Source organism: Bombina bombina, chromosome 3 (genome assembly GCF_027579735.1).
Source record: "Bombina bombina isolate aBomBom1 chromosome 3, aBomBom1.pri, whole genome shotgun sequence".
NCBI lineage: Eukaryota > Metazoa > Chordata > Amphibia > Anura > Bombinatoridae > Bombina > Bombina bombina.
In genome coordinates, this window is record NC_069501.1 from 311,134,283 (window position 1) to 311,160,871 (window position 26,589).

Below are 26,589 nucleotides of genomic sequence, written 5' to 3' on the forward strand. Positions count from 1 at the left end.
CAGGAATAGGGTTAGGAGCACAACAGGGACAGAAACATTATCAGCTGAGGGGCAATCGAGGCAACAGAGGAAACAGGGGGCAAAACAAAAACAAATACAAGTAGTAGATAATGTTGTCAATTTATCCAAGTACATGCTTACACCAGCTCAATTGTCTGTATTAAGTTTGGGTTTGAATTTTTCTCCTGCAAGCAACTTTGACATTTTTAAAACGTTATTAGATGTTAATAAATTGATAAGAAATATGACTCTAAAGAAATTTTATTGTGGAGCAAGTAATTTATCTGCAGCTGAGATAGATAACCCACAAGTAACATTATCATCACAAATGAAAAATGCACGACATATACAGACATTCAGTGAGGTATGTGATACCCTTACACTGGAGCAATTAATGAGAGAGGGTGATTTTAAGACCCAATCAGACAACACTAATTTCTACGGTACTTTCAAGAAACCCTCTGAATTCTACCCTATACACACTAGAGGTCCAGTACTCGAAACCTTTTTTAAAAGAGTTGAACGCGACCTTACAGCACTGAAAGCGGTAGAAAATAAGACGCATTCTAATCTTACTAAACAACAAAAACTAGCCCTTGATGAACTCAAAAATAATAAAGATATTGTGGTGCGTTCAGCAGACAAGGGAGGTTCTATTGTGGTCCTCGACCGAGATATGTATTTGCAAGAGGCTTTTCGACAGTTAAATAATACTGACAATTATACTCTCTTGCCTGCTGATCCCACTTCAATATATAAACGTGAACTTTTGGGTATTCTGGATGATGGCTTGGAGGATGGGCACTTTGATCGTGACACTTTTGAATTTCTATGTGTTGAGCACACTGTAGTGCCCATCTTCCACCATCTTCCTAAAATACACAAATCCCTTACTGAAGTTAAGGGACGACCCATTGTCAGTGGGATTGGCTCACTGACTGAGCACGTATCACAATGGATGGATGGAATCCTCCAACCATTCGTGCTATCTTTGAATAGTTATCTTGGTGATACGAAACATGTCATTCAAATACTAGAATCTAAAGAATGGAACTTTGGTCAATTTCGATGGGCCACAATTGATGTGGTTTCTTTGTATTCTTCCATCCCCCATAAAGAGGGGCTGGAAGCAATTTCCTTCTTTCTCAAGAATTATTCGGATTTCAGTTTGAACTTCCAGAAATACATTCTGAGGGTGCTGTGGTTCCTGCTCACCCATAATTACTTCAAATTTGAAGGGGAGTTCTTCCTCCAGGGGTGTGGGACAGCTATGGGGGCTAAGTTTGCCCCCTCCTATGCAAACCTCTTTATGGGTTGGTGGGAGCTGTCCCACATCTATGGAAATAGGAACTCCCACAGGCAGTTGATCCATTATTATGGACGCTATATTGATGATCTCCTGTTGATTTGGGTGGGCGGGAGCACAGCATTCTCGGAATTTGTTGATGCTATAAACAGCAACAATATTGGTCTACAATTTACATCTGAACTATGTGCTAATACCATTAATTTTTTGGATATTTCTTTGGAAGGAACTAAACAAGGAAACATAATCTGTAGTATCTATCGGAAACCATCTGCAGGCAATGCACTACTGCATGCCAGCAGTTGCCATCCCCGACATGTCCCCTTTGCTGTAGCAAAGGGGCAGTTTGTCAGGGTTAGGAGGAACTGTACTCTGAATGACACTTTTTGTGAAAAATCACTAGAACTAAGTGATAGACTGAAAAGACGTGGTTATTCTAACCAAGTGGTTTCTAAAGCTAGAGAGCAGGTCTTAGACCTTGATAGGAACACTTTAATTCAAGGGTCTTCCACCAACACAGTCTCAGACACCCACCAAGGCGTTACTTTTGTAACAGATTTCAGCACACAATACACTGAAATATGCAGGATTGTCAAAAAACATTTTAAACTTCTCTCAGCTGACGATAAATTGGAAAATTGTGTCAAAACTGGTTTAAGATGTTCTTATCGGAGAGCGAAAACCTTGGCAAATGTCTTATCTCCATCAATGTTACCTGAATTGAGCAGACCTGTGAGTTCATGGTTAACTCACAAAGGTCTGTTCAAATGCAGACAAAAATGTCGGGTCTGCGAATACATCTTGGTGTAAAACATCTTTAAATCAGAAGTTACGGGTGACACTTTTCCAATCAACAGCTGTCTAAAATGCACATCAACCTATGTAGTGTATCTTCTCACCTGCATATGTTGTCACCTACAGTATGTAGGTTTAACTACTAATGAGGTGAAGGTCCGTATTCGTAACCATCTATCAACCATTCAAGCAGGAGAAGCGAGTACTCCTTTAGTTAGACACTTTGCACGTTGCCACAATAAAGACATTAGTAGCTTAAGGTGGCAGGCTATAGAGAGGGTGGTATGCCCACCAAGAGGAGGTGATCGCGATAAACTGTTGCAGAAGAGGGAGATGTATTGGATATTTAAGCTTCAGACTAGAGTACCTCTGGGTCTGAATTCGGAATATGACCTAATAAATTTTTGGAAATAAATTTTTGGAAATGATTTGTTGGTCCATACATCTCCCTCTCCTGTGACATAATCCTGTGATCACGGGTATCAATTTAGTTAAAGGATTTAATTTGGCATCCTAATACTTTAAATAACATTTAAATAGACGGGACAGTTTGACAGGTTGTATTGTGTCAACTCTCCCTAGTCCCACTCTTCTAATAATTTTTCTAGTAATTATTCTAGCAAGCAATTTTTGTCTAACACTTTTCTGGAATTAACTCTAGAAAAAGATTTTTTCTAGCAAATGTTTTCAGCATTTTTGCTGGCAATTTTTCTAGTTTCTCTAGCAATTGCTTCTGGTAATTTTTCTAACAAAATTATGGTATATAAATATACATTATTTATACTAATACAGCTACTATGTAATTGTGAGCGATCAATATAATAACTTATTATTGGGTTTATTATGCCACTATAGCAAAAGGTGATATGTTATTCCATGTTTATATACAATATATAGAAACTTAGGCCTACTGATTCAGAGTTCGGGCGGTAGCCGTCAAAACCAGCGTTAGAGGCCTCCTAACGCCTGGTTTTTGGGCGGCCCGCTGGTATTTGGATGTCAGTGATTAAAGGGGTCTCTAACGCTCACTGTTCAGCAAGCGGACTTTTCCATACCGCAGATCCCCCCTACGCCCATTTGCGTAGCCTATACTTTTCAATGGGATCTTTCTAACGCTGCGTATTTAGAGTCGTTTTCTGCAGTGAGCGTAAGAGCTCTAACGACAAAATTCCAGCCGCCTGAAAATAGCAGGAGTTAAGAGCTTTCTGGCTAACGCCGGTTTATAAAGCTCTTAACTACTGTACCCTAAAGTACACTAACACCCATAAACTACCTATGTACCCCTAAACCGAGGTCCCCCCACACCGCCGCCACTCGATTAAAATTTTTAACCCCTAATCTGCCGACCGCCACCTACGTTATATTTATGTACCCCTAATCTGCTGCCCCTAACCCCGCCGACCCCTGTATTATATTTATTAACCCCTAACCTGCCCCCCACAACGTCGCCGCCAGCTACTTACAATAATTAACCCCTAATCTTCCGACCGCAAATCGCCGCCACCTACGTTATCCCTATGTACCCCTAATCTGCTGCCCCTAACACCGCCGACCCCTATATTATATTTATTAACCCCTAATCTGCCCCCCTCAACGTCGCCGACACCTGCCTACACTTATTAACCCCTAATCTGCCGAGCGGACCTGAGCGCTACTATAATAAAGTTATTAACCCCTAATCCGCCTCACTAACCCTATCATAAATAGTATTAACCCCTAATCTGCCCTCCCTAACATCGCCGACACCTACCTTCAATTATTAACCCCTAAACTTCCGATCGGAGCTCACCGCTATTCTCATAAATGGATTAACCCCTAAAGCTAAGTCTAACCCTAACACTAACACCCCCCTAAGTTAAATATAATTTTTATCTAACTAAATAAATTAACTCTTATTAAATAACTTATTCCTATTTAAAGCTAAATACTTACCTGTAAAATAAATCCTAATATAGCTACAATATAAATTATAATTATATTATAGCTATTTTAGGATTAATATTTATTTTACAGGCAACTTTGTAATTATTTTAACCAGGTACAATAGCTATTAAATAGTTAAGAACTATTTAATAGTTACCTAGTTAAAATAATAACAAATTTACCTGTAAAATAAATCCTAACCTAAGTTATAATTAAACCTAACACTACCCTATCAATAAAATAATTAAATAAACTACCTACAATTACCTACAATTAACCTAACACTACACTATCAATAAATTAATTAAACACAATTGCTACAAATAAATACAATTAAATAAACTAGCTAAAGTACAAAAAATAAAAAAGAACTAAGTTACAGAAAATAAAAAAATATTTACAAACATAAGAAAAATATTACAACAATTTTAAACTAATTACACCTACTCTAAGCCCCCTAATAAAATAACAAAGCCCCCCAAAATAAAAAATTCCCTACCCTATTCTAAATTAAAAAGGTTACAAGCTCTTTTACCTTACCAGCCCTGAACAGGGCCCTTTGCGGGGCATGCCCCAAGAATTTCAGCTCTTTTGCCTGTAAAAGAATAAATACAATACCCCCCCCCTCCCAACATTACAACCCACCACCCACATACCCCTAATCTAACCCAAACCCCCCTTAAATAAACCTAACACTAAGCCCCTGAAGATCTTCCTACCTTGTCTTCACCATCCAGGTATCACCGATCCGTCCTGGCTCCAAGATCTTCATCCAACCCAAGCGGGGGTTGGCGATCCATAATCCGGTGCTCCAAAGTCTTCCTCCTATCCGGCAAGAAGAGGACATCCGGACCGGCAAACATCTTCTCCAAGCGGCATCTTCGATCTTCTTCCATCCGGTGCGGAGCGGGTCCATCTTGAAGCAGGCGACGCGGATCCATCCTCTTCTTCCGATGTCTCCCGACTAATGACGGTTCCTTTAAGGGACGTCATCCAAGATGGCGTCCCTCGAATTCCGATTGGCTGATAGGATTCTATCAGCCAATCGGAATTAAGGTAGGAATTTTCTGATTGGCTGATGGAATCAGCCAATCAGAATCAAGTTCAATCCGATTGGCTGATCCAATCAGCCAATCAGATTGAGCTCGCATTCTATTGGCTGTTCCGATCATGCGAGCTAGGGGGGCTTTGTTATTTTATTAGGGGGCTTAGAGTAGGTGTAATTAGTTTAAAATTGTTGTAATATTTTTCTTATGTTTGTAAATATTTTTTTATTTTCTGTAACTTAGTTCTTTTTTATTTTTTGTACTTTAGCTAGTTTATTTAATTGTATTTATTTGTAGCAATTGTGTTTAATTAATTTATTGATAGTGTAGTGTTAGGTTAATTGTAGGTAATTGTAGGTAGTTTATTTAATTATTTTATTGATAGGGTAGTGTTAGGTTTAATTATAACTTAGGTTAGGATTTATTTTACAGGTAAATTTGTTATTATTTTAACTAGGTAACTATTAAATAGTTCTTAACTATTGTACCTGGTTAAAATAATTACAAAGTTGCCTGTAAAATAAATATTAATCCTAAAATAGCTATAATATAATTATAATTTATATTGTAGCTATATTAGGATTTATTTTACAGGTAAGTATTTAGCTTTAAATAGGAATAAGTTATTTAATAAGAGTTAATTTATTTCGTTAGATAAAAATTATATTTAACTTAGGGGGGTGTTAGTGTTAGGGTTAGACTTAGCTTTAGGGGTTAATCCATTTATTAGAATAGCGGTGAGCTCCGATCGGAAGTTTAGGGGTTAATAATTGAAGGTAGGTGTCGGCGATGTTAGGGAGGGCAGATTAGGGGTTAATACTATTTATGATAGGGTTAGTGAGGCGGATTAGGGGTTAATAACTTTATTATAGTAGCGCTCAGGTCCGCTCGGCAGATTAGGGGTTAATAAGTGTAGGTAGGTGTCGGCGACGTTGTGGGGGGCAGATTAGGGGTTAATAAATATAACATAGGGGTCGGCGATGTTAGGGCAGCAGATTAGGGGTACATAGGGATAACGTAGGTGGCGGCGTTTTACGGAGCGGCAGATTAGGGGTTAAAAGTGTAATGCAGGGGTCAGCGATAGCGTGGGCGGCAGATTAGGGGTTAATAAGTGTAAGGCTAGGGGTGTTTAGACTCGGGGTACATGTTAGAGTGTTAGGTGCAGACGTAGGAAGTGTTTCCCCATAGGAAACAATGGGGCTGCTTTTTTGCAGGTGTTAGGTTTTTTTTCAGCTCAAACAGCCCCATTGTTTCCTATGGGAGAATCGTGCACGAGCACGTTTTTGATGCCGGCCGCGTCCGTAAGCAGCTCTGGTATCGAGAGTTGCATTTGCGGTAAAAATGCTCTACGCTCCTTTTTTGGAGCCTAACGCAGCATTTGTTTGAACTCTCGATACCAGAGTTAAATTTATGGTGCGGCCAGAAAAAAACCCGCGGAGCGTTAACAGCCCTTTTACCGCCGAACTCTAAATCTAGGCCTTAGTTTCCACAAGAGTGCTTAAGTTTAACTCATTATATTTACTTCTGTATTCGTGCACTTGTATATATATATGTATTTTTACATTCCCTTGCATATGTATTATTCTTATTTTTCATGCATAGCGTACCTAGTTTCATGCATAGTTTATACGTTAGTTTAGCGCTGTGTTTTCTGCATTGATAAATATTTATAGAACAAACAAGTAACATATAAGAATCATTATACATATGAACTATTAAGAGGCATTAATGTTTAAAGTGTATATATGGGGTTTAAAATCCCCAAGTGAAACTTGTCAACAATTAAAGTTTTAAACCAATAGAAGTTGTCCAGCTGCCTTAAATAGGCAGACTGTGATTTTTACTGCAGCTATGATTACGCCTTGAGTGGCGAAACATGTCAGCAGCAGCCATTGTTTGTCAAGTAATACTTGTGATTCTCCATTGATGATGTACAACATGGATTTTTAAACTAATAAATCGAGGTTGGAATTGGAGATACCTGCTTGCACTTGTTTTTCTTCCTATATATATATATATATATATATATATATATATATATATATATATATATATATATATATATATATATATATATATATATATATATATATATATATATATATACTGTATATATATATATATTATATATATATATATATATATATATATATGTACATACATATGAATATAAACAGGTATAGATACATACAGATATATATATTTAGGAATGTCTATTTAAAAATACATAGAACATCATTTTATTGAGCCCTAATCCAACGAGTGCAAATTTAGTTTGTGCTTGTGCTGTCGCATTTACTTTCAACTTATAATACACGCGCAAGTAAACACGGGAGCAATATTTCAATATTATTTTCATTATAAATCATTAAATAATTAGCTAAAATTAGCCTTTATATTTATAGCCTTTGAGGCCTATTTATCAAGCCGTCAACCGCTTCGGCCGCTTGGATGAAGACTTCTGCCGGCTTCTTGGAGGATGGATATCGGTTCTTCAAAACTGTAAGTGAATCTTCTGGGGTTAGTGTTAGGATTTTTTAAGGGTGTATTGGGTGGGTTTTAGTTTTAGTTTAGGGTTTGGGCTGCAATAGATCTAAATGCCCTTTTAAGGGCAATGCCCATCCAAATGCCCTTTTCAGGGCAATGTGGACTTAGGTTTTTTTTAGATTAGGCTTTTATCTTTGGGGTTGGTTGTGTGGGAGTTGTGGGTTTTAATGTTGGGGGGGTATTTGTATATTTTATTTACAGGTAAAAGAGCTGATTTCTTTGGGGAAATGCCCCGCAAAAGGCCCTTTTAAGGGCTATTTGTAGTTTATTGTAGGTTAGTTTTTTTTTATTTTGGGGGGGCTTTTTTATTTTCATAGGGCCCTTAGATTAGGTGTAATTAGTTTAAATCTTTAATAATGTCTTTTTTCTTTTTTGTTTGTTATTTTTTGTAACTTAGTTGTTAGTTTTTTTTTTTGTAACTTAGTAATTTTTTAGTGTAGATTTTAATTATTTGAGTAGGGTTAGGTGTTTAAATATATAATATAGTTAATTTAATTTGTAGTTTAATTTAATTTTAGTTTAAAAGTTAGGGTAGATTAATTATTAATTTAATATAGTTTAATTTAATTTTAGTATAAAAGTTAGGGTAGATTCATTATTAATTTAATATAGTTTAAAGTAATTTTAGTATAAAAGATAGGGTAGATTAATTATTAATTTAATATAGTTTAATGTAATTTTTAGTATAATAGTTAGGGTAGGTTAATTATTAATTTAATATAGTTTAATGTAATTTTAAAGGTAAGTTTAAATTTATTATAAGATAGGGGATGAGTTAATATTTAATATAAAGTTAGCGGGTTGTTAGGTTTAGGGGTTAATAGTTTAATTTAGTTTATGGCGATGTGGGGGACTGGCGGTTTAGGGGTTAATAACTTTATTTAGTTGCGGTGGGCTCCGGGAGCGGCGGGATAGGGGTTAATAACATAATGTAGGTGGCGGCGGTGTAGGGGGCAGCAGGTTAGGGGTTAATTACATAATGTAGGTGGTGGTGGGCTCCGGGAGCGGCGGAATAGGGGTTAATAACATGATTTAGTTGCGGTGGGATAGGGGTTAAACAGTTTAGTATAGTGGCGGTGCTTAGTGACAGTATACAAATAAAGCTGTGAAAAAGCTGAATAGCAGCGAGATTGATGACTGTCAGTTAATAACAGTCCACTGCTCATTGCCCCGTACTTGGTGCATGGCTTTTTGACAGCTTTTTTGTTAAATATGGAGAGCGTATTCAGGTCCATGGCAGCGATGCTAGGCAATGTCAGGCGAGCGTATTGGTGCCGTCGAATGCAGCACAGTTGACGGTTTGATAAATAGGCCTCTTTATGTGCAAGAAACGTTGTCTAGGATTTATAACTCCATAATATATTTATGTAGTATTAGCAAAGTGAGCCAATCTTATAAAAATTATACATAGAAAACAGTGCTGCACCAAGCGTCTGCAGAAATTTTAAAAGGGGACAAACATAAATAAATTATATCAGGGCAATATGTAGATAGATAGGTAGATAGATAGTTAGATATATAATTTAGCTAAATAGATAGATAGATATAGATAGATAGATAGATAGATAGATAGATAGATAGATAGATAGATGATAGACAGACAGACAGACAGAGATAGATAGATAGATATACACATTATATATTTGATATGAAAACCAACATATTTCTCATCTTGTCCAATTCATGACACCCTTTTTACACACACACACACACACATCCACACATACAAACACACATATCCACACATAAAAACACACACAAACTTACACAAAAACATACACACACACACAAACATACGCACACATACACACACAAACATACGCAAACATACACACACAAACATACGCACACATACACAGACACACAAAAACATACGCACACATACACCCACGCACAAACATACGCACACATACACACACACAAACATACGCACACATACACCCGAACACAAACATACGCACACATACACCCACACACAAACATACGCACAAATACACACACACAAACATACGCACACATACACCCACACATAAACATACGCACACATACACCCACACACAAACATACGCAAACATACACACACACAAACATATGCACACATACACACACAGACAAACATACGCACACATACACCCACACACAAACATACGCACACATACACAAACATACACACACACACAAACATACGCACACATACACACACACACAAACATACGCACACATACACACACACACAAACATACGCACACATACACACACACAAACATACGCAAATATACAACACACACAAACATTACGCACACCTACACACAACACACACACACAAACATACGCACACCACAAACAAACAACACACAAACAAACACACACATACACACAACAAACATACACACACACATACACACACACACACACACACAAACATATGCACACTTATACACACACTAACATACACACAACCACTACACACACACACAAACATACACACACACAAACATACGCACACATACACACACACATACACTCACACACTAACACACACACATACACAAACATACGCACACATACACACACACATACACTACACACTAACATACACAACACATACACACACACACACACACAAACATACACACACACACACAAACATATGCACACATACACACACACACAAACATACACACACACACAAACATACACACACATACACACACACACACAAACATACACACACACACACAAACATACACACACACACAAACATACACACACATACACACACACAAACATACGCACACATACACACAAACATACACACACACACAAACATACACACACACACACTCACAAACATACGCACACATACACACACACACACAAACATACACACACACACAAACATATACACACATAAACTCACACACAAACATACGCACACATACACTCACATGCACACACACTACACAAACACACAGAGATATTCCACATAAAGCTTGTAGTCCATGTAATGTTCCTGTATCATTTAGATTTTTAAAAAAGTTTTATTACCTCTATAAAATACAGAAATATTTCAAATCACACGCTCTTTCTTACTTTTGAATAGTCTAAGAACTAGAGCACTCTAAACCTCCATGCACTAATAAAGCTTCCCAAACAGCAATTGTATTAAAAAGAAAAATGCTTTATTTAGACTATATGGAAATTGTACCCTAGAGAAGTGATTTAGCAGCTAGAACTTACACAGGAGATAAAATTTGTTTGTATTTATTGGAGCAATTCTGTTTGCAGAAGTAAAGCGTTATTTAGCAGATATAACAATTCTATGCTGGAGGCACAATTTATAATTCTAGGACTAAAATAAAGGGCCCCTTATAAACTGTACACTACATTTCACAAAGGAGGAATTTTAGAAACTACAATTTAAACTTTTACACTAAAATTACCAAACAAAATAAATGTGTGTGTTTTTCCCTGTGATACTTCATATTTCAGTATTAGATTTTTTTTTAAGGGGGGTTAAACTCAAAAAAACAATATCTGCTTCCACACTTAGGTGTCCACAGAAATGTTTTTGTGGACACCTATGTGGAGACAAAAAATATAATGTACCAAGCATAATAATATCCATAAGGACACACTAATGCAACATACATTTAGTTCTAATGCACACTTATTTAAAACTATGAAGATAGTAGAAAGCAATTTACATTTTTATATCAGCTATATAATATCTAGAGAGTCATGTGACCAATCATTTGAACAAAAGACACTTGTAATGTGAAGTCTGTACTGTGTGTTAATTTATTACTAGTAGAGAGGGTGGTGCAGTTTATTGACCGCTCTATTTCATGACTAGCAGAATAAATATTCACAATATTTTTTTTTAACCAACATTTAGGGGTCAATCCTAATCCTTTAGAAAACCATATGAAATGGGTTATATACAAAATTCCTCATATACTTTAATGGTGTTTTCTGTGGAAAATCATAACATACATTTTTTTAAAGGATTGGGATCAAGCCCATTATCTGGTGTACAAGTATAAAATAGTTATCCATTTTACATTGATTAAATGCTATCAAGAGGGTAAACTGACTTCTCATTAAAAGAGGATATTTTCCTATTTTAAAAAAGTATTTTTATGGGTGTATTGATTTATTTTTGGTTAAGGCTGAGGCACAGTTTCAGGACTTTCCAACATTCATTAGTGTAAACTAACAGGATCATGTCATTAACATAGGGTCATGTCCCTTGGAAAAGTGAATGTGTTTGGCTAAAGTCAATCAAGTTGGAAAACTAATACCAGAGAAATACAAACAAACAAAATTAGATATAAACTTATACTCACCCAGGCCCCATCAGGTCCAAATAACTCCAGGAAATTTCCTATAAATTCTCTTGACTTCTCTTCCCACTTCTGAATAAGGTCGTGACTCCTTTCTTCCACCTTGTAAACAAATTCTTTTGATTTTTCTTCAACATTTTTTACCTTTTCTTTCATTTTGTCTACTTGGTTTTGGAACCTGTATTTTTTCTCCTGAAAAACAAACAGAGGCAATATTAAAGCAGATTTCTAAACTGACACTTTATGCACAACCTTAATATAAATTCTTTTTAACACTAAAAGACAATATTTAAAATTGAATTAGTTTGATTAAAGCAGTGGGTTCTTAACTAGGAGGTATGAAAACAAATGATTGGTCTATTGGAACGGCTTCTCTGTTTAATTAAAAAAAAAAAAAATGTTTAGATAATATTATAAACTCTTAAAACCATTATCAATATGAATTAAGACCGTAAAAGGCCCCTTCATAACTACCTGTCTCTGTGAAACAGGATTCTCAGATATTATTGAACATGAAATTGAAGTAGAAAAATTGACATGACGTGTCACATGACATGTAAGTAACATTTGGCCAGATTACGAGTTTTGCGTTATGGCTGGCTCGCTACTAACTTGCAAGTTATTTCCACTGCTCACCTTTAATAGCGCTGCTATTACAGGTTTTCCAAAAATCTGCGTTTGTGGGCAATATGGCAGCGTTGAGCTCCATACCGCACACAAATAGCAGCGCTGCTTTGACCTGCTTTGACGTGCTCGTGCACGAATTCCCCATAGACATCAATGGGGAGAGCTGGCTTAAAAAAAGCCTAACACCTGCAATGACGGAGCGTAAAGCTCTGTAACACAGCCCGATTGATTCCTATGGGGAAAGAAAATTTATGTTTAAACCTAACTCTCTAACATAAAGTCCCCGAGTCTAAACACCCCTAATCTGCTGCCCTTGACATCGCCGCCACATACATTACACTTATTAACCCCTAATCTGCTGCCCCTAACATCGCCGCCACCTACATTACACTTATTAACCCCTAATCTGCCGCCCCTAACATCGCTGCCACCTACATTACAGGTATTAACCCCTAATCTGCTGCCCCCAACATCGCCGACACCTACATTACAATTTTTAACCCCTAATCTACCGCCCCCGACATCGCCGACACCTACATACACTTATTAATCCCTAATCTGCCGCCCCCAATGTCGTCGCCACCCACCTACACTTATTAACCCCTAATCTGCTGCCCCGAACATCGCCACTATTCAAAACTCCTCAAAAAGCTAGTTTACACACGTCTATCCCATTTCCTTACACTAAACTCTCTTCTTGACCCACTGCAATCTGGATTTCGTTCCCATCACTCTACAGAGACAGCAATTGTCAAGGTTACCAATGACCTACTTACAGCAAAATCCAAAGGTCACTTCTCTCTGCTTATCCTCCTTGACCTGTCTGCAGCCTTTGACACTGTTGACCACCCTCTTCTGCTCCAAACCCTCCAATCCTTCGGCATCTGTGACACAGCCCTCTCGTGGTTCTCTTCCTATCTGACTAACCGTACATTTAGTGTAGCCTTCTCCGGAGCATCCTCTGCCCCGTTACCACTTTCTGTTGGGGTACCTCAAGGCTCTGTCCTTGGTCCCCTTCTCTTTTCAATCTACACGTTGTCACTAGGTTCCTTAATAAAGTCCCATGGGCTTCAATACCATTTGTATGCCGATGACACCCAAATCTACCTCTCTGCACCAGACCTACCTCCTTCCTTACTAACCCGTGTCACTAACTGTCTTTCTCACATCTCATCTTGGATGTCCTCTCACTACCTTAAGCTAAATCTCTCCAAAACTGAACTCCTTATTTTTCCCCCTTCTTCCAATGTCTCCACCCCCAAAATTTCTATAACTGTTGATAATTCCATCATTACCCCTACCCTGCACGCCTGATGTCTTGGGGTCACACTTGACTCAGATCTTTCCTTCACTCCTCACATTCAGTCCTTGGCTAAAGCCTGCCACTTCCACCTTAAAAACATTGCTAAAATTAGGCATTTCCTTACACAAGATACAACCAAGATTTTAATCCACTCTCTCATCCTTTCCCGCCTTGACTACTGCAATTCCGTCCTCTCTGGTCTACCTAGCTGCCGCATATCTCCTTTACAATCCATTATGAATGCCTCTGCCAGGCTCATCTTCCTTACTCGTCGCTCTTCATCTGCTGCACCTCTCTGCCAATCCCTTCACTGGCTTCCTCTTGCCTCTAGGATTAAACACAAAATCCTCACCCGGACATATAACTCTCTTGTTACTTCCTCACATTCACGTTTACAGGACTTCTCCAGACTGGCCCCCATCTTGTGGAATTCCCTGCCTCGCTCTCTCCCCTAGTTTTAACAGCTTCAAGCACTCCCTGTTCAGGGATGCATACAACCAACACTAACCTTTCCTTACGCCATTGCTTTCTCCTTGAACCCCTTAGATTGTAAGCCTATGGGCCCAGCTGTTTACAGATCACTTCATAAGAGCCGACTACAACAGTGAAACTCTCGGCAGGGCCCTCTACCCACTTGACCCCTACAAAAGCTATCCTATACACCGACTATGTTTACAGCGCTGCGGAATCTGTTGGCGCTCTACAAATACCTGATAATAATAATAATAATAAAGTTATTAACTCCTAAACCTCTGGCCTCCCACATCACTAACACTAAATAAATATGTTAATCCCTAAACCTAAGTCTAACCCTAACCATAACACCCCTAACTTTAATATAATTAAAATAAATCTAAATAAAAATTACAGGTGGCCCTCGGTTTACAACAGTTCAATTTGCACCATTTCAGAATAACAACCTTTTTTTTCAGTCATGCGACTGCTATTGAAAAGCATTGAGAAGCAGTGCATTGATTAAAAAAAGCCAGTAGGTGGAGCTGTCCGCTTGTGTTGCAGCAAAGATATGCAAGATAAGCAAGCTGAAATGAATCAGTTTAACCTGACCTGAGCTATCAAGCAGATTTCAAAGGAACAAGATCCTCCTGTCTATGAATCAGTCCAGAATGGAATGCATAGAAAGAACTGTTTGCAGAAAAATGCAAGTAAAGTCTGTGTTGTGTGATTATTTTATTAGGTCTATAATGCTGTTTAGCAAGTGTTTTTGTTCATTTAACTTAGATTAATTATATATTCTGTGTTGTGATTATTTTATTAGGTTTATAATGCTGTTTAGCATGTAAAGTCTTCATTTCAAAGCTTTAAAAATAATGTTTTAGGTGTTACTTATGACAATTTTGAGAGGGGCCTGGAACCTAACTCCCTCACTTCCCATTGACTTATATTATAAACTGGGTTTCAATGTACAACGGTTTCGATTTACAACCATTCCTTCTGGAACCTAACCCCGGCGTAAACTGAGGGCTACCTGTACTATTATTACCTAAATAATTCCTATTTAAGACTAAATACTTACCTATAAAATAAACCCTAAGCTAGCTACAATATAACTAATAGTTACATTGTAGCTATCTTAGGTTTTATTTTTATTTTACAGGTAAGTTTGTATTTATTTTAACTAGGTAGACTAGTTAGTAAATAGTTATTAACTATTTCCTAGCTACCTAGTTAAAATAAATACAAACTTACTTGTAAAATAAAACCTAACCTGTCCAATGAAGACTTCTCCGGGCTTCGTTGAGGACTTCTTGTCGCTTGGATGAAAACTTCTCCCGGCTTCGTTGAGGATGGATGTTCGGTCTTCAAAAACTGTAAGTGGATCTTCGGGGGTTAGTGTTAGTTTTTTTTAAGGGTTTATTCTGTGGGTTTTATTTTTAGATTAGGGACGTTGATCAATGTAAAAGAGCTAAATTCCCTTTTAAGGGCAATGCCCATCCAAATGCTCTTTTCAGGGCAATGGGGAGCTTAGGTTTTTTAGGTAGGTTTTTATTTGGGGGGGTTGGTTGTGTGGGTGGTGGGTTTTACTGTTGGAGGGTTGTTTGTATTTTTTTTTTTTACATGTAAAAGAGCTGATTTATTTTGGGTCAATGCACTGCAAAAGGCCCTTTTAAGGGCAATTGGCAGTTTAGTGTAGGCTAGGGTTTTTTTTTTTTATTTTGGAGGGGGCTTTTTTATTTTGATAGGGCTATTAGATTAGGTTTAAGTTTAAATATTTGATCATTTCTTTTTTATTTTGTGTAATTTAGTGTTTATTATTTTTTGTAATTTAGATAAATGTTTTTTTGTAATTTAATTTATTTAACTTTAGTGTAATGTTAGGTTTTAGTGTAAAACAGGTTAGGTTTTATTTTACCGGTAACTTTGTATTTATTTTAACTAGGTAGTTAGTAAATAGTTAATATTTAATAACTAATCTACCTAGTTAAAATAAATACAAACTTACCTGTGAAATAAAAATAAAACCTAAGCTAGATACAATATAACTATTAGTTATATTGTAGCTATCTTAGGTTTTATTTTACAGGTAAGTTTGTATTTAGTTTTAAATAGGAATTATTTAGGTATTAATTGTAGTTTTTATTTGGAATTATTTTAATTATGTTAAAGTTAGTGGGTGTTAGGGTTAGGGTTACGTTAGGGTTAGGGTTAGACATAGGGTTAGGTTTAGGGGTTAATAAGTGTAGTTAGCTGGCGGTGATTTTGGGGGCAGCAGATTAGGGGTTAATAACAGTAATGTAGGTTGTGGCGATGTTAGGGACAGCAGATTGGGGTTAATAAGTGTATGTAGGTGGCAACGACATTGGGGGCAACAGATTAGGGGTTAATAATATTTAACTAGTGTTTGCGATGCAGGAGTATGGCGGTTTAGGGGTTAATATGTTTATTATAATGGCGGCAATGTCCGGGGTGGCAGATTAGGGGTTAATTTTATTTTAGTGTTTACAATGCAGGAGGGCCTCAGTTTAGGGGTTAATAGGTAGTTTATGGGTGTTAGTGTACTTTGTAACACTTTAGTTATGAGTTTTATCTTACAGCTTTGTAACGTAAAACCCATAACTACTGACTTTCAGATGATGGTACGGATCTTGTAGTTTATGGGCTGTACCGCTCACTTTTTGGCCGGACAGGCAAACTCGTAATATCGGCGCTATGGAAGTCCCATTGAAAAAGGACTTTTTAAAAGGTGCGGTAGTTACATTGCATGACGGCCAAAAAAGTGTGCGGTACAGCTATACCTGCAAGACTTGTAATACTAGCCTTAGTGAAAAAGCAGCGTTATGAGGCTTTTTCACTCATAACGCAAAACTCGTAATCTAGCCAATTGTCAGTAACTGAACCTCTCTTCCCTGTTTTAATAGCATGCAAACAGCAAAAATCTCACTACTTGTAACTAGCTTGTTCATTGGTGATTTGCAATTTTTATTTCAATAAATATGAGAAAACCATTATTATTTTGTTTTATCTGGCTATCCATAGATAAAATAAAACCAAGATATTGACATCTTTTGAAGTCGTACTGGTTCCTAATAAGATGATAATGATGATTTTGTTAGTCTGGCGAAGCGGTATGGGGACATATTGGGCAAACCATCAAGGGTATCTAATTGTAAAAGGGTTAAAGGGACAGTAAAGCCAAAATAAAATTTTCATTAATCAGATAGAGCATACAATTTTAAACAACTTTCCAGTTTACATTTATTATCAAATGTGATTCATTTCTTTTTGTCCTTTGTTGAAGAGTAAACCTAGGCGGGCTGACAGACACTAAGGAGCGAGCAAGTGACCTTAGTATTCTATGGCAGCAGTGTTTGCTGCTATGTATAACTAAGCAAAATTGATAACAGAAGTAAAAGGGAAAGTTGTTTACAATTTCATGCTCTATTCAGTCCATTAAAGTTTAATTTAATAGAAGCTTATTACTTAAAGAGACAGACAAGTCAAAATTAAACGTTCAGGATTCAGATAGGGTATGTAATTTTAATTTTTTTTTTACTTTTATCATCAAATTTGCTTTGCTCTCTTGGTATTTTTTGTTGAAGGCTAAACCTAGGTAGGCTAATATGCAGATGTCTAAGCCCTTGAAGGCTGTCTCTTATCTTAGTGCATGTTATTTAGCTTTTCACAGCTAGACAGTGCTAGTTCATGTGTGCACCATAAAGATAACATTCTGCTCACTTTCGTGGAGTTATGCATGAGTAAGCACTAATTGGCTGAAATTAAAGTTTTTAAAAAACACTGAGATAAGAGGGAAGTTTGCAAGGTAAACACAGAGGTAAAAAGTGTATTAATATAACAGTGATGGTTATGCAAAACTGGCAAATGGGTAATAAAGGGTTTATCTATCTCTTTAAACAATAAAAGTTTTCAAGAAAGTATACCGCTAGTAGCATAAGGCTTCAAATGATCTCTTAAGATCAAGATGAACTGTGGCAATATGACTTGTTTTATTTATCTAATATAATCATCTATATTAATAATAATATTTTATATTTTTTAAATTGTGCCATTGGTTTACTTCCAAATCTCAGCTTGCGTTTTTAGATTTCTTTTAAGTGTTATAACAGTTTTCTACTTTTGATGTTTTCTAAAATAAAAAAATATATATGTTTCTATTAGTATCAACATACACAAAAGTAAGAAACATTGGTGAATATAACATAAAATATATATTTCATTCTTAAACGGAGAGATTTCTTTGATTGTAATTTTTTTATTTTTTTAAACACATACCTTTTCCTCATATTTAACACCTGCAAAATCAAATAGTTAAAGTTAGACATCCAAACACATTTATGCTGCAGAAAAGGACAGACAGTCAGGAGAAGCATAACGCAAGTATCTACGTTCAGAAACGGCGCATAGGCACTCTGGTTGTGCAATATAGTTTTGCAGGAGTTAAAATACATAGGGCTAGATAAACAAGTGGAGTGGTACTTTGTGTTTTTCGCGTTGTAGCGAAAAACTCTGCTAGGATTTTCATTTTTGCGCTAGTTGGGTTGCGCTGGTATTGCAAATTGAAAGTAAACTGTTTTTTGCTCTAGCGGTAACCCGACTAGCGAAAAAATCAGTAGTTATAATATCGCCGTGCACGTATTTCCTCAAACACGATCGCATATTTTCAATCCCCCATAGAAGTCAATAGAGAAAGAATGTGGTAAAATGAATTACCCCACTATTGTGTTATACTTATTAGCGCTTAACCCGACATGAAAATAGGATTATTTTATATTCCAATGTTCTATTTATTCATATTTAAATAGTTCTACATATATATGATGGTTTTTAAACAAATATATATTTATACCTATATATATAGCTGATTATATATAGGTATAGTATATACAGATATATATAGCAATATTTATTTAGAAATTAAATAGAAATATTCTGCTATGTGCACAGAACATTGGAAAGTGAAAAATTTACAGTAAATACATAGTTTAAAACCTTTATTACAATGAATACTGCATAAACTTATTTTAACAAGTTTTCATCTACTTAACTGCAAAAGGCTCTAATGCATATTTATATCTATCTATCTATCTATCTATCTATCTTTATATATTTATCTATATATATATATATATATATATATATTATATAATATATATATATATATATATATATACAGGGAGTGAAGAATTATTAGGCAAGTTGTATTTTTTGAGGATTAATTTTTATTAATTGAACAACAACATGTTCTCAATGAACCAAATAAAACTCATTAATATCAAAGCTGAATAGTTTTGGAAGTAGTTTTTAGTTTGTTTTTAGTTATAGCTATTTTTGGGGGATATCTGTGTGTGCAGGTGACTATTACTGTGCATAATTATTAGGCAACTTAACAAAAAACAAATATATACCCATTTAAATTATTTATTTTTACCCAGTTAAACCAATATAACATCTCAACATTCACAAATATACATTTCTGACATTCAAAAACAAAACAAAAACAAATTAGTGACCAATATAGCCACCTTTCTTTGCAAGGACACTCAAAAGCCTGCCCATCCATGGATTCTGTCAGTGTTTTGATCTGTTCACCATCAACATACGCGTGCAGCAGCAACACCGCCTCCCAGACACTGTTCAGAGAGGTGTACTGTTTTCCCTCCTTGTAAATCTCACATTTGATGATGGACCACAGGTTCTCAATGGGGTTCAGATCAGGGTGAACAAGGAGGCCATGTCATTAGATTTTCTTCTTTTATACCCCTTTCTTGCACAGCAACGCTGTGGAGTACTTGGACGCATGTGTGGGAGCATTGTCCTGCATGAAATCATGTTTTTCTTGAAGGATGCAGACTTCTTCCCTGTACCCACTGCTTGAAGAAGGTGTCTTCCAGAATCTGGCAGTAGGTCTGGGAGTTGTGCTTGACTCTATCCTCAACCCGAAAAGGCCACCCCACAAGCTCATCTTTGATGATACCAGCCCAAAACAGTATTCCCACCTCCTCCTTGCTGGGCGTCTGAGTCGGACTGGAGCTCTCTGCCCTTTACCAATCCAGCCAAGGGCCCATCCATCTGGGCCCATCAAGACTCACTCTCATTTCATCAGTCCATAAAACCTTAGAAAAATCAGTCTTGAGATATTTCTTGGCCCAGTCTTGACGTTTCAGTTGTGTGTCTTGTTCAGTGGTGGTCGTCTTTTCAGCCTCTTTCTTACCTTGGCCATGTCTCTGAGTATTGCACACCTTGTGCTTTCTGGGCACTCCAGTGATGTTGCAGCTCTGAAATATGGCCCAAACTGGTGGCAAGTGGCATCTTGGCAGCTGCACGCTTGATTTTTCTCAGTTCACTGGGCAGTTATTTTGCGCGCCTTGGTTTTTCCACACGCTTCTTGCGGACCCCTGTTGACTATTTTTGATCGAATCGCGTGATTGTTCGATGATCACGCTTCAGAAGCTTTGCAATTTTAAGAGTGCTGCATCCCTCTGCAAGATATCTCACTATTTTTGACTTTTCTGAGCTGTCAAGTCCTTATTTTGAACCCATTTTGCCAAAGGAAAGGAAGTTGCCTAATAATTATGCACACCTGAATAGGGTGTTGATGTTCATTAGACCACACCCCTTTCATTACAGAGATGCACATCACTAATATGCTTAATTGGTAGTAGGCTTTCGAGCCTATACAGCTTGGAGTAAGACAACATGCATAAAGAGGATGATGTGGTCAAAATAATCATTTGCCTAATAATTCTGCACTCCCTGTATATTATATATATATTATATATATATTATATAATATATATATATATATATATATATATATTTATATATTTATAATATATTTACTGTATGTGTACATAAATATTTATGTGTTTATATGTCTAATATATGTGTACATAAATATTTATGTGTTTATATGTCTATATCCCATATATATATTTAGACATGTATATGTAAATATCTTTATGTTAAAGACCTTTGGCATTTTTTTTCCAATACCCCGAGATCTCATATCTTTGAGCACTTATTTTGTGGGCAATATGTAACTGTACTTTGTAATTTATTTTTTTTGTGCAACTTTTTTATTTCGCCAAACAGTTAACCACAGCTCTGAAAATCACGGGAACTTATTCTAGCGTAAATCAAGATTGCGCTAGCGTAAATCAAGATTGCGCCAGCAAAATTGCGATTTCTCTCCACTTGTAATATCAGTGCAATCTTAACCCCTTGGCGACTGAGGACATGTCAGGCACGTTCCAACAAAAAAATACCCTTAAGGACCAAGGAATGTCTAACACGTCCTCTGGGGTTTCAAGCGGTGGAATGATCGATCGTGATTCCATCCACTTTGAAGGTATTGCAGTGATGCTTCGATATTGAGGCATCACTGCAATACCTTTTTTTACCCACCAATGCAGAGAGGGCCATCTGCATCGGCCAGCAGATATAAATCAGAGGGAGATGAGATCGGGTGCAGGGGCGCCTGGAGCACGCACGGACACGCGCTTGGGTGCGGGGGGCGGGAGCATTCACGGGGCGGGAGCCTGGTGGGACCGCTACACTATGGAACATATATATGCAGGTAGAGGGTAATATAGGGAGACGGTAATCTGAGTGCAGGAAGCAAGCTTAAACCTGTATTGCAGTGATGCCTTGATGTTGAGGCATCCTTCAATACTGTTCCTGACTGTGGGGCTCCATTTTTATTGCTCCCACAGAGCGATCACTTCCGGTTTCAATCCACTTGGATCCCAGCAGTCAGGCAGAGCATCAGAAGCCATCGGGCAGGCTTCTGATGCTCTGTAAGTATGCTAAGGGCCTCAGTGGGTCGAGGCACTTAGTTAAATAACATATATGTATATATATTATATATATATATAAAAAAAAATATATATATATATATATATATTTTTTTTTTTAATAAAATAGCCCCATATAGCCCCCCCCCCCCCTCCCACCTTCCCCATGTGGCTTCAAAGATGGTGATGCCCAGTGCATCATGGGGCTTCTGGGAGTGTCCCTAGTCTGCCTCATCATAGGGGCAGGCTGGGGTCATCCAATCTGAGCTTGCTCTATAATTTAATTATAATAATAAAAAATCCCATTTGTCTGATAATGTCAATATTGGTAAATATTGACACTGATCAGTGTGGATCTCCCTCCCTCTCCTCACTTGCATTTTTGTGGGAGAGAGAGAGAGAGATCTGTGTTGAAAGAAAGATTTAGTTACTTATCTTAGTTTGAAAATTGTGAGACGTAAAGGCTCTTTTTAGAGTCATTTAGTTAATTTAGTTAATTTAAATTTTGTGTTGATTTGTTTTTTTTAGTAATTAACCCCTAACTTGCCAGTGATTACTATAAATCACTGACTCTTGCACAAAAGCACTTTTTTTCTCTGTGCATTTTTTTACGGGTAAATTTTTTTTAGTAATTTTTTGTGGGACCCAAAGGCTCTTTTCAGAGCCATTTAGTTAATTTAAATTTAAATTTTGTGTTGATTTTTTTTTAGTATTTTTTTTTCTGTGACAGATAAAAAAAAATCATGTCACAGAGAACATATAGTGCTGAGGAGGCATATGCCATCCATTCTTCAGAGTCAGACGCCTCTATGTCCAACTCAGACCCCAATTTTGACCCTGACATATGCTCAGATACATCATTAGATACAGGCTGAACTGATAGTGATGTATCTGTGGCTGCTACCCCTCTGCGAGAAGGAGACATGTTGCTCCAGCTGCCATTGCTGCTGAAGGGTGGGTAATGCCTCATCACCAGAGGCCAGATATCCCACCCTTCACAGCAAATCTTGGCATCAATGTGGATGTGGCAGGATTTACCCCCAACAGTTTATGGAGGTGTTTCTGGGCGATGATTGTATTGGAGAACATTGTCGCCCAAACTAATTTATATGCCCATCAGTTCCATGCTGCAAAGGGCTGACTCATATTTGACAAAGCAGCAATGGGCCCCCCATCGATGTACCAGAATTAAAAAATTTAAAAAATTCTAGGCATTGACTATGCTGATGGGCATAATAAAGAAACCCTCCATCCGCTCCTACTGGAGCTAGTAAACTCCATCTGCACTACCCCCCATTTTCTCCCAGTGTATTTTGAGGAGGAGGTATAAAATGATTATACATTTCATGCACTTCAGCGAAAACAGCCTGTGCCCCCCTAGGGAGCATCCCCAGTTTGACAGGCTGTATAAAATCTGCCCCCTGATTACCCACTTTGCTGCCAGGTTTGCAGAGGCTATACACCTGGAAGGAATATTTGTGTGATGAATCCCTGATGAGTTATAAGGGAAGGCTGGGATTCAAGCAGTATATTCCTTCCAAGCTCTCCAGATATGGAGTAATGGTGTATATGCTCCGTGAGAGTGAGACTGGGTATATTTAGCCTTTCGGGTGTATGAGGGAAGGATAGCCACCTTGACCCTCCAGGTTGCCCAGAATATATTGGGACCACTGGCATGATTGTCTGGGACCTGATATTACCCTTTATGAACAAAGGGTACCACTTGTATTTAGATAATTGTAATACAAGTGTCCTTTTTGTTCAAGCTACTGTATTGCTTTTACAGTAGCTTGCCGGTACAATTAAAAATCCGTGCAGGTTTCCCAGGACAACTTGCACGCACCCGGCTACAAAGGGGGGAGACCTCAGCTCTGTGCCAAGAGGAGCTGTTGACAGTTAAGTACAGAGACAAGAAGGATGTGTACCTTCTTATCACCATCCACAATGGGAGGATTGTGGAGGTCTTTGTACGTGGCAGAGCTGAGAGCATAAGGAAGCCCAGTGTGTATCAAGGCTTATAACCGGCATATGGGTGGGGTTGATCTGGCAGATCAGCTGCAGCAGCCCTACCTAATTATGTGGGGGACAATAACCTGGTACAAAAAGGTTACAATTTACTTAATGCAGATTCAACCCACAACGCTTTTTTGTTGTTCAAAAAAGCAAACCCCGGAATGAAACTGACTTTTTTTTACAGTTTCAGCTCCAGATCATTTCGGGGATTTTGTACCAAGATGCAGAGTTGGGGCCTACTTATTTTATTTTCAAAATCCCCCTATTGCGGCAAAGCAGAATCCTCAGAAGAAATGCAGAGTCTGTACCAAGAGGGGGCAGAGAATGGACACCAGCTTTTACTGTCCTGATTGCCCTGGACAGCCTGCATTGGGGACTGCTTCAAGCGGTATCACACACAGGTAAAAAAAAAAAATGTCACATTTGCCGTTGTTTGTTTGTTTTTGTTTTTTACTTTTACTGTGCCAAATTTTTACATTTCATTGTTCTATTTTTTCTAAGTTCTAAAATTGGTGCTGTATTTTACCAAAAACCCCTTTCAACCCTATGCATGGGGGGGCTATGGGTGTACTCAGGGGGTCTTTCAAAAAAAAACTGTGTTTTCTTGCAATAACTTAAAACAAGCTCTCCTAAATCATAGTCAAAAAGCAATCTGTGTGTAAAAAATGATAATGCAAAAAATTACCACCATACACTTTCTCCAATTTTTTGGCTAAAAAGGTTGCATCAAAGGCATCAAAGCACTCTATATACAATACCTTGGGGTGTCAACGTTTCAAATATATAAACTGTCATGGCAATAAATAAAACTGAGGTATGCAATAGGCCCCAAACTTAAGATAGGCCTATCAGAAGAAATACTCTCACTTTCAACTCAAATTACAAGTCATATAATTGTAACTGAAACCTCCCAAAATCCTGGCAAACCTATGCATGAGGGGCATAGGTGTACTCAGGTGGTCTTGCAGAAAACAACCTGGAGTGTTTTCTTGCAATAACTTACAACAAGCTCTCCTATAGTGGGTAGGGATCCATGGTAAGTCAGGTAGTGAGAGCCCTGAAGGTAGAGCAGTCGATTCAGTATCGGCAATCAGCTGTGATTGACCAGCTGAGTATGTGTGACAATCTGGCCGCAGTGTAATACAGAATAACATTGGGTAGAGCTAAGCCCCTGTGTGAAGTTGGTCTCTGTAATGTGGTTCTAGAAGTCCGAGGTCTATGGTCTTTCCAAATGTAATTTGTTATGAGGCTCTGTAGTCTATTTAGTAGGGTTCTGGGAATGTTATATGGTATGCACTGAAATAAATAAGTGAGCTTGGGTATGAACGACATATTTATGGTTGCTATTCTCCCCGTCCAGGAAATTTCTATGACTTCCCAGGTGAGAAGAAGATTCCGAAACTCTGAGAGTCTATCCGTGTGGTTTTTAGTTATTGTAAGCACCGGGGTCGGGACTTAAGTATGTGCCTAACACTTTAATTGTGTTAGGATTCCATTGAAAACGGATACATTTTTTGTAGGAGAAGAAGCTCCTTGAGGGGGGAAAAAACAAGCTCTCCTAAATCATAGTCAAAAAGCAATGTGTGTATAAAAATGAAAATTAAAAAATTACCACCATACACATTCTCCAACATTTTTGTCTAAAAAGGTTGCATCAAAGGCATCAAAGCACTCTATATGCAATACCTTGGAGTGTCAAATTTCAAATATATACACTTTCATGGCAATAAATAAAAACTGGGGTATGAAATAGACCCTAAACTAAAGATAGGGCTATCAGAAGAAATACTCTCACTTTCAACTCAAATTACAAGTCCATACAATTGTAACTGAACCTTCCCCAAAATCCTGGCAAACCTATGCCAACCAATTTGTTTTGGCTAAAACGACTGCATCAAAGGCATCAAAGCACTACATATACAATACCCTGGGGTGACAACTTTTCAAATATATTATAATCCAATCTAAGGGGGCCCTTAAAAGAGTCTATATATAAATGTATAATAAAGTATACAAATATATATAAGTATATGTCAATAGTTAGCATACCAGGTGTACTATACAGTATAATATGTAGTTGTGACCATAGTTATTTGTACATACAAAATTCAACAGTCTAGATGAAAGTTCCAGGTTTAATAAGATGTACTTCTAGGGTATAGGAAAGTCCTCTTTTAAATTAGATTAACGTATGTTGGCTGCCTCCTCCTCACCGACTGATCCGAGTTGCAAACTGTAGCTATAAGAAGAACAGAGGGGCGCCTCATGTGCAGGATCATCAAGTGTATGTAAAAACACAATATAGTATGAGCTAAATGGATACTCACATATTAGTTGAGCACACCAATGTGCTAGTAGGTACAGGCTGTAGATTATCGGGTATAACAGCTCACCCCCCAGCTCAGATTTCCTA

At 37.5% G+C, this 26,589-nt stretch overlaps 1 protein-coding gene across 1 annotated transcript in view; it reads right to left on the reverse strand.

Moving 5' to 3' along the window:
- Window positions 1-26,589, reverse strand: part of PCYT1B (phosphate cytidylyltransferase 1B, choline) — a 408,274-nt gene that overhangs the window by 14,793 nt on the left and 366,892 nt on the right. The window contains exon 7 of the mRNA XM_053704615.1: window positions 11,967-12,155. Coding sequence (XP_053560590.1) covers window positions 11,967-12,155 — 189 coding nt within the window. The remainder of the gene's footprint in view (window positions 1-11,966; window positions 12,156-26,589) is intronic.